General features: G+C 44.2%; 1 protein-coding gene across 5 annotated transcripts in view; it reads left to right on the top strand.

Annotated features, from left to right (window-relative positions):
• The window catches only part of IFT88 (intraflagellar transport 88), a 269,351-nt gene that overhangs the window by 186,023 nt on the left and 69,383 nt on the right, over positions 1–13,945 (top strand). For all 5 annotated transcript variants that reach the window (XM_030200295.1, XM_030200293.1, XM_030200296.1 and 2 more), the window contains one exon: positions 1,099–1,164. In XM_030200295.1, the coding sequence (XP_030056155.1) occupies positions 1,099–1,164 (66 nt within the window). The remainder of the gene's footprint in view (positions 1–1,098; positions 1,165–13,945) is intronic.

The raw sequence follows: 13,945 nt of genomic DNA, 5'->3' as shown, positions 1-13,945 counted from the left end.
GGGAGGTGGGTTTGGGGAGGAAAATGAGAAGCTCGGTTTTGGTCATATTTAATTTCAGGTGGCGTTGAGACATCCAGACAGCAATGTCAGACAAGCACGCTGAAACTTTGGTTTGGATGCAAGGTGAGATATCAGGAGTAGAAAGGTAGATTTGGGAGTCATCAGCATAGAGATGCTAGGAAAAGCCATGGGATGAGATTAATGAACCAAGGGAAGAAGTGTAGATAGAAAAGAGGAGGGGACCAAGAACAGAACCCTGAGGTACACCGACAGGCAGAGGGATAGAAGTAGAAGAGGATCCACCAGAGTGAACACTAAAGGTGCGGAGGGAGAGGTAGGAAGAGAACCAGGAAAGGACAGAGCCCTGGAATCCAAGTGAGGACAGGGTATCGAGAAGTATGCTGTGATCGACAGTGTCAAAAGCAGCGGAAAGATCAAGAAGAATGAGGATGGAAAATTCTTTCTTGCAGTCTGTGATATATATATTCAATCTCTCCCACACAGAACTAGGAACTTGATTTTAAATACTTTTTAGGGAAGGAGGGAGGAGGATAGATGGGGAGTCTCCCCATCGAGATTTTTTTCCCCCCTCTTAGGAGGGGATTTCCCACACTGTACACTCCTCAGAATTGTATTTTTTTCCCTGTCTCTCAAATGTCTGTGAGATCCCTTGGGCCTTGCTGGGAGGGATAAGAGTACACCCTTCCACTTTGCTCCTTAGTGGATTGTACTTAGGAAGGAGCAGATGATATGGTTCGTATAGCCCTTATGGTCTTCCCTAATTCTGCCTGCATTGTGTTTGTGTTTTTATTGGGTTGGGATTTTTTTTTCACTTTAGTTGTGGGGGGAGGGGGAGCAATGGGTAGAGTGATAGGATTCTCATAAAAAGTTGCTAACAGATATAGTACTTCCTTTTTTCTTCTTGCTGTGTATTTGCCTTTTCTTGGCCATTGTGTGTTTCAGATCTTAGACTGTATCTGTATTGTGCTGTCATCAATAAAAAAATTTTTTCTAAAAACACTAGCTTGCCCTTAGCACTTCTTAGTAAGCAGGGCCCTAAAGTTCATGTACTCTGTGTGTGTTTTGTTTTTCTTTAAGGTAACTACCAAAAGGCTCTGGACACTTACAAAGAGATTCACAAGAAATTTCCAGATAATGTTGAATGTAAGTAATTTGTTAAGAACATTGTAACTTTTTTTTAACATAAAATGTCTATTTAATTTTTATTACAAATAACATTTTGTTGTAGTACCATAAATCCTATTTCTCTGTAGCTTAGCAAACAAACATAGCTCTGTTACAGAGTGGACAAAAAAAAAAACTGGCAATGTTGTATACTTATTTTTATAATTCCTCACTACAGTTCATTAGTGGGACCTCCTCTGGAGTACTCTTCCCAATTTTGGAGACTGTACTTACAAATGGTGGTGAAAAACTGATATGCACCACCCAGGAGAGACCTGGAGTTGGCAATGTCTGATCACTTCAAGTTAATGAAACACTTGGAGCTGTAAACAAGGAAGTGGGCCAGAACCAGACAGCATACACAGTTGGGGAGTTCCTTTTATTTTCCCCAGCCTTAAACTGCATTTTTTTTTTTTTACAATTTGTGGTGTCAAACAGATGTTTGCAAAAATCTGTATTTCGGCCCTCATTACTACACCACCTGGGCACTCTGAGCCCAAAAAAGAAAAAAAAGCAAGCGATTACCTTTCAGACACCATGCTGTTTAAGATAGATCAAACAGAACCCAGCATGAGCCTCTCACTGTAAGGTGCTCCTCATCATGTATGAGGGCTTAGGAGTTTACAGCTCCAAGTGCATTGATTAGATCACTTTAATACACCATTAGACAGATCTACAAAATCATAGCAGACACAGAATATCCCTGCTAACTGGAAGAGGAAAATGCCCTTGGTTATCTACTTACATATAAACACAGAAACCCAGTTGTATATGTAAGCAAGAAAAAAGTCCTTCTCAAAGGAGGAAAACGCCTCAAGACAAACCTCTCCCGTATTTATAGCGGGACAAGGGCTAGGATTTCATCATCATTGGCGTAAAACTCCTGATTATAATTATTTTTCAGTTAGATTTTATTTTTTTTTAATAACCAAAATTGCTCTGCCAAACAATCTCAAGGATTACTTAACTTAGGCAGGATGGCAGCCTTCTTCTTTCCAGACCGTGATCAAACTGTGGTCAACAGGTCCTGTTTCACATACGCTGCTTCAGGACCACAGCTGTGAGTATGCATGAGAGAGATTTGCATGCCTACTATCTTTACCATGTGCATATCTCTCTCATGCACATAGGAGCCGACTCTGTGGGTGCATGAGCACCCTCAATATTGAGAAAATTCCTTGTATGTGTCCAAGGAAGGGTTATTTCCACTGGGCTTAGCACCCCCAATAATTTTGAAAAGTTGGCTCCTATGCTCATGCATACCCATTAGTGGTATCCTGAAAATCTGACCTGTTCACAGCCTTCAAAGACTAGGAGTAAAGACCTAGGATCTACCTACATTTTGCACCATCCATCTGCCCTTCATTCTGATTCTGTAGTCAGCTGCATATTGGAATGTGGTGGTTCAGACTGGTCATGTATTACATTTATCTAGATTAGTTGTTTTAATATTTTTGTTATGTAATTATCTATGGATTTTGTGTAAGTTGCTTAAATTTGCGATAGGTGAGGTAAAAAATGTTTAAATAAATAACACTTTCCTGTTTTTACTGCAGCAGAACGTCTCAATATAATATAATGTTGCCATCACCACTGTAGGGTTAGCTGAGTAATGTGCTGGGTTTTATGCTATATATATCATTCGCATTTAGACCAAAAAGTTCCACTTTGATTTAATCAGATAACAAAAACACCTCCTACATATGTGGCGTGTCCATTAAACGTTTGCAGATGCTATGCAAACCAAGTTTCAAAGCTGAATCAAAAAGATCTTATTGTGTTTTTTATCCTTTTTTTTATATCATCATTAGCCCATTATTCAAACTGCATGCAATATATTCTAATGGAGGAAAAAAAAAGACCTCAGAAGTCTTAGCACAGCAGCAAGTATAATTTCTTTGTGCTGGCACTTCAAAGATTCCGTTCATATCATCGGTCAAAAAAACTTCCATTGGTTTTAACTTATTTTAAATCGCCAAACATTCTATTGTATCCTGTTATAGAATGGATGAAGACACTTCCTATATAATAATTCTCACCTCCAACGTTCTAATGTGCCTGGTACTGTGGCTCCCTCGGAGGTGGTCTGCTAGGCAGTTTAGAATGCACTGCTCTTCCCCCTGCCTGGGAAACAGCTGTCAGTGCCCCCCCTCGGCGCAACACCCAAGCCCCTGCCCTGCAAAACCGCGAGCCAGGCAGGGGGAGGAGTAAGGAAACACGCGGAGTGTGTTTCCCTACTCCCCCCCCTGCCTACCAATCAGCTCTCAGTGCTCCCCCCCTCTCGGCGCAACACCCAAGCCCCTCCGCCCCGGCGCAGCACCCAAGCCCCTACCCCCCTCTCGACGCATCACCCAAGACCCTCCCCCCGGCGCATCACCAAAGCCCCTACCCCCCCCCCCTCGGGCACATCAACTCCCTCGCCACCCGCAGCCGCCAATGCTAATGCTGTCCGGCCGCTGCTGCTTCTCCTGTGGAGCAGCAGCAGCCGGTACAAAAAGAAAAAGGCCAAAAAAAGATTTTTTAACCTGAAACGCGACTCCGTAGACAGCCATCTGGCATTGGCTGTTGTCACTGCAGCCGCTCCTCCTCTCCACGTCACTGCCTCTGCAGGAAGACCCCGGAGGAGCACAGCGACGTCAGAGGGGAGAGGAGGAGCGGCTGCAGAGATGACAGCCAATGCCAGATGGCTGTCTACGGAGCTGTGTTTCAGGTTTAAAATCTTTTTTTTGGCTTTTTTCTTTTTGTACCGGCCACTGCTGCTCAACAGGAGACGCAGCAGCGGCTGGACAGCATTAGTATTGGCGGCTGCGGGTGGCGAGGGGGTTGATGTGCCCGAGGGGGGGGATAGGGGCTTGGGTGATGCGCTGGGGGGGGGGTAGGGGTTTGGGTGATGCGCTGAGGGGGGAGGGGAGGGTCGCTAGACATGGGTGGCTGGAGGGGGGGGCAGGGAGAAGGGAGGGTCACTGGACATGGGTGGCTACAGGGGGAGAGGAGGGTCGCTGGACATGGATGGCGTGGAGGGGCAGGGAAGAGGGAGGTGGGGAGGGGGTCCTGAGACTACTACTACTACTACTATTTAACATTTCTAGAGCGCTACAAAGTGTACGCAGCGCTGTACAAACACAGAAGAAAGACAGTCCCTGCTCAAAGAGCTTACAATCTAATAGACAAAAAGTAAAGCATTTAAATTTAAAATATTTAAGCAGTCAAGCACAAGAGAACAGTCACAGAAGGACAGAAGATGTTGAAGGGTGGTCAGTGTGATTAGGTGTAACTCTGGTTGGAGTAGTGGGAGAAGGTGATAGAAGAATAGAAATGGGTGAGGTAAAGTAATGAGTGGGTTGATAGGGAGGTTATATAAGACATTTCACTCTAGGGGTGGGTGGGTAGAGGGGTAGGGTGGGTAGGATTAAGTCTAAAGCAGGAGAAGGTATTCTCTGCAGCCTATCTGTGAGATGGAAAATGCTCTCTGAAGCTGCTGCCAGGGTTGCCAGGTGGAAAAATTTTTTCCAGCCTAAAGGAGCCCAAAATCCAGCCCAAAACCCGCCCAAACTCAAACCCCGCCCCTGACACCCCCGCCCCCGCGTCATCACCCCCGCCCCCGCCGTCATCGGCCCCGCCTCCCCGTCATCGGCCCCGCCTCCCCCGTCACTAACCCCGCCTCCCACGTCACTAACCCCGCCTCCCAACGTCACTAACCCCGCCTCCCAACGTCACTAACCCCGCCTCCCACGTCACTAACCCCGCCCACCGCGGCCGAAAAGCCGGCCAAAAAACCGCCCAAAAAACCGCAACCCGCCGCGGGCAAAAATTTCCCGCAGCGGGTCGCGGAAAACCGCCCAATTGGGCGGTAAAACCGCCCACCTGGCAACACTGGCTGCTGCTATAAGTTGTTAGTTTTCTCTCCCTGAAAGAGATCCAAGCCACACCCACGAAGTTCAAACTGTCAGTGGGGAGGGTGAGGGGAGGAAATGGCAGTGCTTGATGAAAAAGAGAGCTCAGTTTGATAGGAGATATACTATAGGATGTCATTCTGAGGCCAGGCTAAGTCTAAAGCAGGAGAAGGTATTCTCTGCAGCCTATCTGTGAGATGGAAAATGCTCTCTGAAGCTGCTGCTATAAGTTGTTAGTTTTCTCTCCCTGAAAGAGATCCAAGCCACACCCACGAAGTTCAAACTGTCAGTGGGAGGGTGAGGGGAGGAAATGGCAGTGCTTGATGAAAAAGAGAGCTCAGTTTGATAGGAGATATACTATAGGATGTCATTCTGAGGCCAGGCTAAGTCTAAAGCAGGAGAAGGTATTCTCTGCAGCCTATCTGTGAGATGGAAAATGGTGGGGAGGGGGTCCTGAGACCAGATGGGTGGCTGCAGGGGAGGGCAGGGGAGACAGAAGGGACGCTGCAGGGGGGGCAGGGGGAGAGGAGGGTCACTGGACATGAGTGGCTGCAGGGGGGCAGGGGAGAAAGGTGGGTCGCTGGACATGGGTGGCTACAGGGGGGGCAAGGGGAAAGAAGAGGAGGGTCGTTGGACATGGGTGGCTGCAAGGGGGCAGGGGGAGAGGAGAGTCAATGGACATGGGTGGCTGCAGGGGAGAGAGGAGGGCCGCTGCACATGCGTGGCTGCAGGGGCAGAGGAGGGTTGGTGGGGAGGGGGTCCTGAGACCAGATGGGTGGCTGCAGGGGGGGGGCAGGGGAGACAGGAAGGACGCTGCAGGGGGGGGATTACCTTGCTAGCGCCCATTTCATTGCCTACCGAAACGGGCCTTTTATACCAGTAGCTTTATAAATTGCCCAACGGGGCTCTCCGTTTCACTCTCTGTCGAGGCTTCCTCAGGGGATTAAGTGTTTCTTTTCATCTTACCTATAGAAAAATACTATCAACACGTCACATGGCTTCTGTTCAGTATTGACTTCCTCCTTGGTACCCTCCTATATAAAGCATGTTTATATATTAATCTTAAAAATGTTGAGCAGTCCACATTTTCCCAGCCTTGTTTTTTTTTTATAGTAAACTTAGGCCTCTAAGTGACCTTCCTCAGCAGTTTCCAAAACCCATGGCTCCTGAATTCAGTGACATTCTCCTTTTGATGAAAGGCTAGGGGAAGGACTTTCCTTTTTTATGCTGCTTTTAACTCCTAACCCTTATTCACTTGTTCAGAACCCTTATTTTATCATCCTCACTTTAATATTCCCTTATCTCTTGTTTGTCCTAATTAGATTGTAAGCTCTGTCGAGCAGGGACTGTCTCTTCATGTTCAAGTGTACAGCGCTGCGTATGTCTAGTAGCGCTATAGAAATGATAAGTAGTAGTAGTAGGACAGCAGAAAGCAAATGGGAATGAATATATGGTAGACCAGGACCGATTCACAGAAGACTGTGTTCGTGAGGAGCTAACTAAACTAAAAGTAGACAAAGTGATGGGGCCCAATGGGGTACATCTGAGGGTGCTCAAGGAACTCTGAGAAGTTCTGGCGGCTCCTCTGTCTGACCTCTTCAGTGCTTTCTTAGAGGCTGGAGTGGTCCCAGAGGACTGGAGAAGGGCAGATGAGGTCCCTCTGCACAAGAGCAGAAGTAAGGAGGAGGTTGGGAATACAGACCTGTCAGTCTGACCTCGGTGGTGAGCAAACTAATGGAATCGCTTCTAAAGCAGAGGATTGTGAGGTTTCTTGAATCGAATGGACTGCAGGACCCGAGGCAGCATGGCTTCACTAGAGGCAGGTCATGTCGGACAAATCTGATTGATTTCTTTGACTGGGTATCTAAACAGTTGGATGTGGGAGGAGACCTAGATGTGGTGTACTTGGATTTTAGCAAAGCCTTTGACACGGTTCCACACAGGCAACTGAGTTCCTTCAGTATGGGACCTAAAGTGACTGACTTGGTCAAAAACTGGGTAAGTGAGAGGAGACAGGGTAATGGTAAATGGAGCTCTGAGGAAAGGGATGTTATCAGTGGTGTTCCGCAGGGATCAGTCCTTGGGCCAGCTCTCTTTAACATCTTGGCGAACGATATTACGGACGGATTGTCTGGTAAGGTTTGTCTTTTTGCGGATGATACCAAACTCTGTAATACGGTGGACACCCTGGAGGGTGTGGTTGGCATGAGGAAGGATCTAGCGAAGCTTGAAGAATGGTCCAATAATTGGCAACTAAAATTTAATGCTAAGAAATGCGGGGTCATACACTTGGGTTACAAGAATTCAAGGGAACGGTACACTATAAGGGGTGAATTGCTTCTGTGTATGGAAGAAGAAGGAGACTGATGACCTTAAATTGGCCAAACAGGTAGAAAGGGCAAGGTTCAAAGCCAGAAGGATGATTGGGTGCACAAGGAGAGGGATGACCAGCAGGAAAAAAGAGGTGATAATGCCCTTGTATAAGTCTCTGGCGAGACCCCATTTAGGGTACTGCATACATGGATTTGGTCCAGAGGGTGGCTATAAAATTGGTAAGTAGTCTCCGTCATAAAACGTATGAAGACAGGCTTATGAACCTTAACATGTATACACTGGGAGAGAGGGTATATGATAGAGATGTTTAAATACCTCAGTGGAATTAATGTACAGGAGGAGAGCCTTTTTCAAGTGAAGGAAAACATTGGAATGAGAGGGCTTAGGAGTAATCTAAGAAACTTTCACAGAAAGGATGGTGGACGCATGGAGTGGCCTCCTAGTAGAGATAGTGGAGACAGACTGTCAGAATTTAAAAAGCATGGGACACGCATGTGGGATTCCTTAGGAAAAGGAGGAGTTAGTAGTTACTGAGGATGGGCAGACTGGATGGGCTATTTGGACCTTATCTGCCGTCATGTTTCTACTCTTTTCACTGTACAGTGATGGACATAATAATGCTCAAAATGCTACCTGCCTCTGTCATTTTTGCTACACCAAACTAACACAGCTATCCCTTTTAAAGCTCCTTAATGGATAGTCAAATGTATTGAAATTTTTTATAGCCTTCCCCCAGTCTATACTTTTGAATAATTTTATCCCTCTGTTTTCAACAGCTCCATGTTAGGCATTTTAAACATTTCTGTCAAATTGACTTCATAATAATAAAAGAGACTAATTCTTCTAAAATGTTTCAAACCACCTCAGCTACTGTGACTGGCCAAAGCACAGCTCAGTTTATCAATATTTATCTCACATCGTTTCATTGGTAACTCACGGTGAATTACATTGAGGTACACCTGATATATCCTTGTCCCTAGAGGGAATACAATCTGAGGTGTCTATTTTATAAACTTTTCCATGCATAAAACTTTTATAAAATTACCTCAGGGTGAGAAAATAGGGAATATTTTTGTATAACGCATGTAAGTGGTTTACCCGTAGTATTTATATAAAGACACATAGGGGCTTTCTCAACCTGTAAATGTAGACGATCTATTATAAAATTACCCTCTAAGTTTGGACATGAGACACTGAAAGATTAAGGGGTTCTTTTACCAAGCTGTGATAGAAAGTGGCCTTAGTGTGCCCTTATGTGGGTCTTTCCCACACGCTGCCATTTCTACTGCAGCTGGAAAATGGCCAGTTTTCCATTTTTTTTAATTAATGGCCAAGTGCTAATATTGCCATTAGTGTGTGAGCCTTTATCTTCATCTAGTTTGAAGACAGTAAGGGCTAACATACAAAAAAGCCATCCACCATGCCCCCTCCAGTTTAAATACAGAGTCTGTAATTGGAGGAGACCTTGCTGTGACAAATGTAATGACCTCAACAGGACATAGTCTGACAAGAGATCATGCAACTAGAAATGCATCATCTCACTCTCAAACTTGTAAAAAAAAAACAAACCAAGGCATAACATCTTAAGGAGGATGGTATTGATGTAGTCAACTATTAAGACAATATTATACTGTTAATTCAAGTTTTAGTAACTAGGTCTCATTGCTTCAAATGGGCCCTGTTTCTAAAATAGCATGATGTAGTGGTAAAACAACCCATCTTAATATAGCCCATGTTGATAACTACGCCCTGAAATCTTATGCACACACAAACTGGAAGCCAATGAAATGCTCCAAGATAAAGCTCACATGACCATTTGTACAGCCATTGCCAGTACGCATACAACTGTATTTTGAATCGACAATTTTCCAGAATTTTCAGCAAACCTGCATGCAAGGAATCACACATGTTTGAGATAAGAAATGGATCAGCAATGACATATTGATATGGCAAATAAGTGCATAATTGATGAAGATGATTTAGGACTGTAAAAAGCTGACTTCACCATAGATGATAGAAGAATAAAAAACAAATATGGATCTAAAATAGCTCACAAGCTACAAGCAAACAACTTTACTTCCATTTCTTGTTTTTAGAACATAGCCATAACACCTCAGATGTCAATGAATTTAACTTCAAATTTGTGTTACCAGCTGAATACTCAACAATTATTAAGATGTTCTATATGTTCCTCTTGTTCTACACCCATACTCAACCAGCTGGATATCATCAACAAACATATAACATTTTACTCCATTCTATTCAATCAAAATTGCTAACATGCTAAGTAAATATTAGAAAGAACCAGGGAAAGGATAGAGCCGGTGGAACCCCAAACTTGTATATCTGTTTTGTTATATATCTTAACAAAACACTGCCAGATCCCTGAACCACAACGATCTATCAAAAAACATAAGTACTTAAGTATTGCCATACTGGGAAAGACCAAAGGTCCATCAAGCCCAGCATCCTGTTTCCAACAGTGGCCAATCCAGGTCACAAATACCTGGCAAGATCCCAAAAATGTACAAAACATTCTATACTGCTTATCCCAGAAATAATTTGGATTTTCCCCAAGTCCATTTAATAATGGTCTATGGACTTTTCCTTTAGGAAGCCGTCCAAACCTTTTTAATACTCTACTAAGCTAACCGCCTTTATCACATTCTCTGGCAACGAATTCCAGAGTTTAATTACACATTGAGTGAAGAAATAGTTTCTCTGATTTGTTTTTAAATTTACTACATTGTAGCTTCATCGCATGCCCCCTAGTCCTAGTATTTTTGGAAAGCGTTAACAGACGCTTCACATTTACCCGTTCCACTCCACTCATTATTTTATAGACCTCTATCATATCTCCCCTCAGCCGCCTTTTCTCCAAGCCCTAGCCGCATAGCCTTTCCTCATAGGGAAGGCATCCCATCCCCTTTATCATGTTCGTCGCCCTTCTCTGCACCTTTTTTTTAATTCCACTGTATCTTTTTTGAGATATGGCGACCAGAATTGAACACAATATTCGAGGTGCGGTCGCACCATGGTGCGATACAAAGGCATTATAACATCCTCATTTTTGTTTTCCATTCCTTTCCTAATAATACCTAACATTCTATTTGCTTTCTTAGCCACAGCAGCACACTGAGCAGAAGGTTTCAACGTATCATCAACGACGACACTTAGATCCCTTTCTTGCCCTGTGACTCCTAAAGTGGAACCTTGCATGACATAGCTATTATTCGGGTTCCTCTTTCCCACGTGTATCACTTTGCACTTGCTCACATTAAACATCATCTGCTATTTAGACTCCCAGTCTCGTAAGGTCCTCTTGTAATTTTTCACAATCCTCCCGCGTTTTAACGACTTTGAATAACTTTGTGTCATCAGCAAATTTAATTACCTCACTAGTTACTCCCATCTCTAGGTCATTTATAAATATGTTAAAAAGGAGCGGTCCCAGTACAGACCCCTGGGGAACCCCACTAACTACCCTTCTCTATTAAGAATACTGACCATTTAACCCTACTCACTGTTTTCTGTCTTTTAACCAGTTTTTAATCCACAATAGAACACTACCTCCTAGCCATGACTCTCCAATTTCCTCTGGAGTCTATCATGAGGTACTTTGTCAAACGCCTTCTGAAAATCCAGATACACAATATCAACTGGCTCACCTTTAACCACATATTTGTTCACGCCTTCAAAGAAATGTAGTAGATTGGTGAGGCAAGATGTCCCTTCACTAAATCCATGTTGACTTTGTCTCATTAATCCATGCTTTTGAATATGCTCTGTAATTTTGTTCTTTATAATAGTCTCTACCATTTTGCCTGACACCGACGTCAGATTCACCAGTCTATAATTTCCCAGATCTCCTCTAGAACCTTTTTTTTTAAAAATTTGCGTTAAATTGGCCACCCTCCAATCTTCCAGTACCATGTTCGATTTTAAGGATAAATTACATATTACTAACAACGCAAGTACATTTTTCAGTTCTATCAGTACTCTGGGATGAATACCATCTGGTCCAGGAGATTTGCTACTCTTCAGTTTGTAGAACTGCCCCATTACATCCTCCAGGTTTACAGAGAATTCATTAAGTTTCTCCGACTCGTCAGCTTCAAATACCATTTCTGGCACTGGTATCTCTCCCAAATCTTGGTGAAGACCAAAGCAAAGAATTCATTTAATCTCTCCACTACGGCTTTGTCTTCCCTGATCACCCCTTTTACTCCTCGGTCATCTAGCGGTCCAACCGATTCTTTTGCCGGCTTCCTGCTTTTAAGATACCTAAAAAAAACTTTTACTATCAGCCTTATTTTCGAAAGTGATGGGCGCCCATATTTCGACCCAAATCGGGAGATGGGCGCCCATCTCGCAAAGGCACCCAAATCGGTATAATTGAAAGCCGAATTTGGGTGTCTTCAACTGCAATCTGTTGCGGAAACGGGCAAAGTTGACAGGGGCGTATCGGAGGCGTGGTGAAGGCGGGACTGGGGTGTGTTTATCGGCCGAGGAGAGAGGGGTGCCCTCTGCCGATAATCGAAAAAAGAAAGGCGTTTTTAGCGCGAATTTGGGTCATTTTTTTCCCTTTTTTTTTTTTCATGAACAAGTCCCAAAAAAGTGCCCTAAATGACTAGATGACCACTGGAGGGAATCGGGGATGACCACCCCTGACTCCCCCAGTGGTCACTAACCCCCTCCCACCAAAAAAAAAAGAACTTTAAAAACTTTTTTTCCTAGCCTCTATGCTAGCCTCAAATGTCATACCCAGCTCCATCACAGCAGCATGCAGGTCCCTGGAGCAGTTGTTAGTGGGTGCAGTGGACTTCAGGCAGGTGGACCCAGGCCCATCCGCCCCCCCCCCCCACCTTTTACACTTGTGGTGGTAAATGGGAGCCCTCCAAACCGCCCCCAAAACCCACTGTACCCACATGTAGGTGCCCCCCTTCAGCCATAAGGGCTATTGTAATGGTGTAGAGTTGTGGACAGTGGGTTTTGGGGGGGGGGGGGATTTGAGGGGCTCAGCATCCAAGGGATGGGAGCTATGGACTTGGGAGGTATTTAACTTTTTTTTAATTGTTACAAGTGTCCCCTAGGGTGCCCGGTTGGTGTCCTGGCATGTGAGGGGAACCAGTGCACTACGAATCCTGGCCCCTCCCACGACCAAATGCCTTGGATTTGTTTGTTTTTGAGCTGGGCGCCTTCGGTTTTCATTATCACTGAAAAACTAAACCGCACAGCTGAAATCTGCACAAATCCGATGCATTTGCTGGGCACAAACCATATTATTGAAAAAAAAAAAAGATGGGTGGCCATTTTTTTCGAAAATACAGTCTGTCCCGCTCCTTCACGTCCCCATTCTCGGACATAGACGCCCATAGAGATGGGCATTCGCGTTCGATTATGCCCCTCCATGTGTTTTAGCCTCCAACGCAATCTTTTTTTTCAAAGTCCCTCTTAGCCTTCCTTATCAGCGCTTTGCATTTGACTTGACATTCCTTATGCTGTTTCTTATTATTTTCAGTCGGTTCCTGCTTCCATTTTCTGAAGGATTTTCTTTTAGCTCTAATAGCTTTCTTCTCCTCACTTTTTAACCATGCTGGCTGTCGTTTGGTCTTCCATCCTCCTTTTTTTAATACGCGGAATATATTTGGCCTGGGTTTCCAGGATGGTGTTTTTGAACAGTATTCACGCCTGATATAAATTTTTGACCCTCGCAGCCGCTCCTCTAAGTTTTCTCCTCTAAGTTTTTTTTTCACCGTTCTTCTCATTTTATCATAGTCTCCTTTTTTAAAGTTAAATGCTAACGTATTTGATTTCCTATGTATACTTCAAAGCTAATATCAAATCCGATCATATTAAGATTCTCCTCCTACAGTTTGATATGTCCAGTGCCTTTGACATGGTTAACCACGATATACTAATACATATACTAGAATACTTCGGAGTAGGAGGCACAGTTCTCAAATGGTTCAAAGGATTCCTAACCACAAGATCATAGCAAGTCACAACGAACGCGTACAGATCACCCCCATGAATACCTGAATGTGGAGTCCCCCAGGGAGTTCAATTCCCACTTCAGGCACAGGCAGCTCCTTGTGACTCTGGGCAAGTCACTTAACCCTCCATTGCCCCATGTAAGCCGCATTGAGCCTGCCATGAGTGGGAAAGTGCGGGGTACAAATATTAAAAATAAATAAATAAATAAATCTCCCCTTTCACCAATCTTATTCAACCTAATGATGATACCTCTAGCCAATCAAAACCTCCACCCCTACATATATGCAGATGACGTCACAATTTACATCCCGTTCAAACAGGATCTAAATGAAATCACCAACGAGATCAACCAAAGCCTCCAAATAATGCATACTTGGGCAGATGCATTCCAACTAAAACTTAACGCAGAAAAAACACAATGTCTTGTACTCACCTCACAACATAACACAAAAAACGTCTCCACCATAATTACACCATACTGTTCCCTTCCTGTCTCACAAAACTTGAAAATTCTTGGAGTCACCATTGATCGAAAC

The sequence above is a fragment of the Microcaecilia unicolor genome, chromosome 4 (assembly GCF_901765095.1).
Source record: "Microcaecilia unicolor chromosome 4, aMicUni1.1, whole genome shotgun sequence".
Classification (NCBI taxonomy): domain Eukaryota; kingdom Metazoa; phylum Chordata; class Amphibia; order Gymnophiona; family Siphonopidae; genus Microcaecilia; species Microcaecilia unicolor.
The sequence above is the reverse complement of the archived record's forward strand: the minus strand, read 5'-3'. Positions and strand labels throughout refer to the sequence as shown.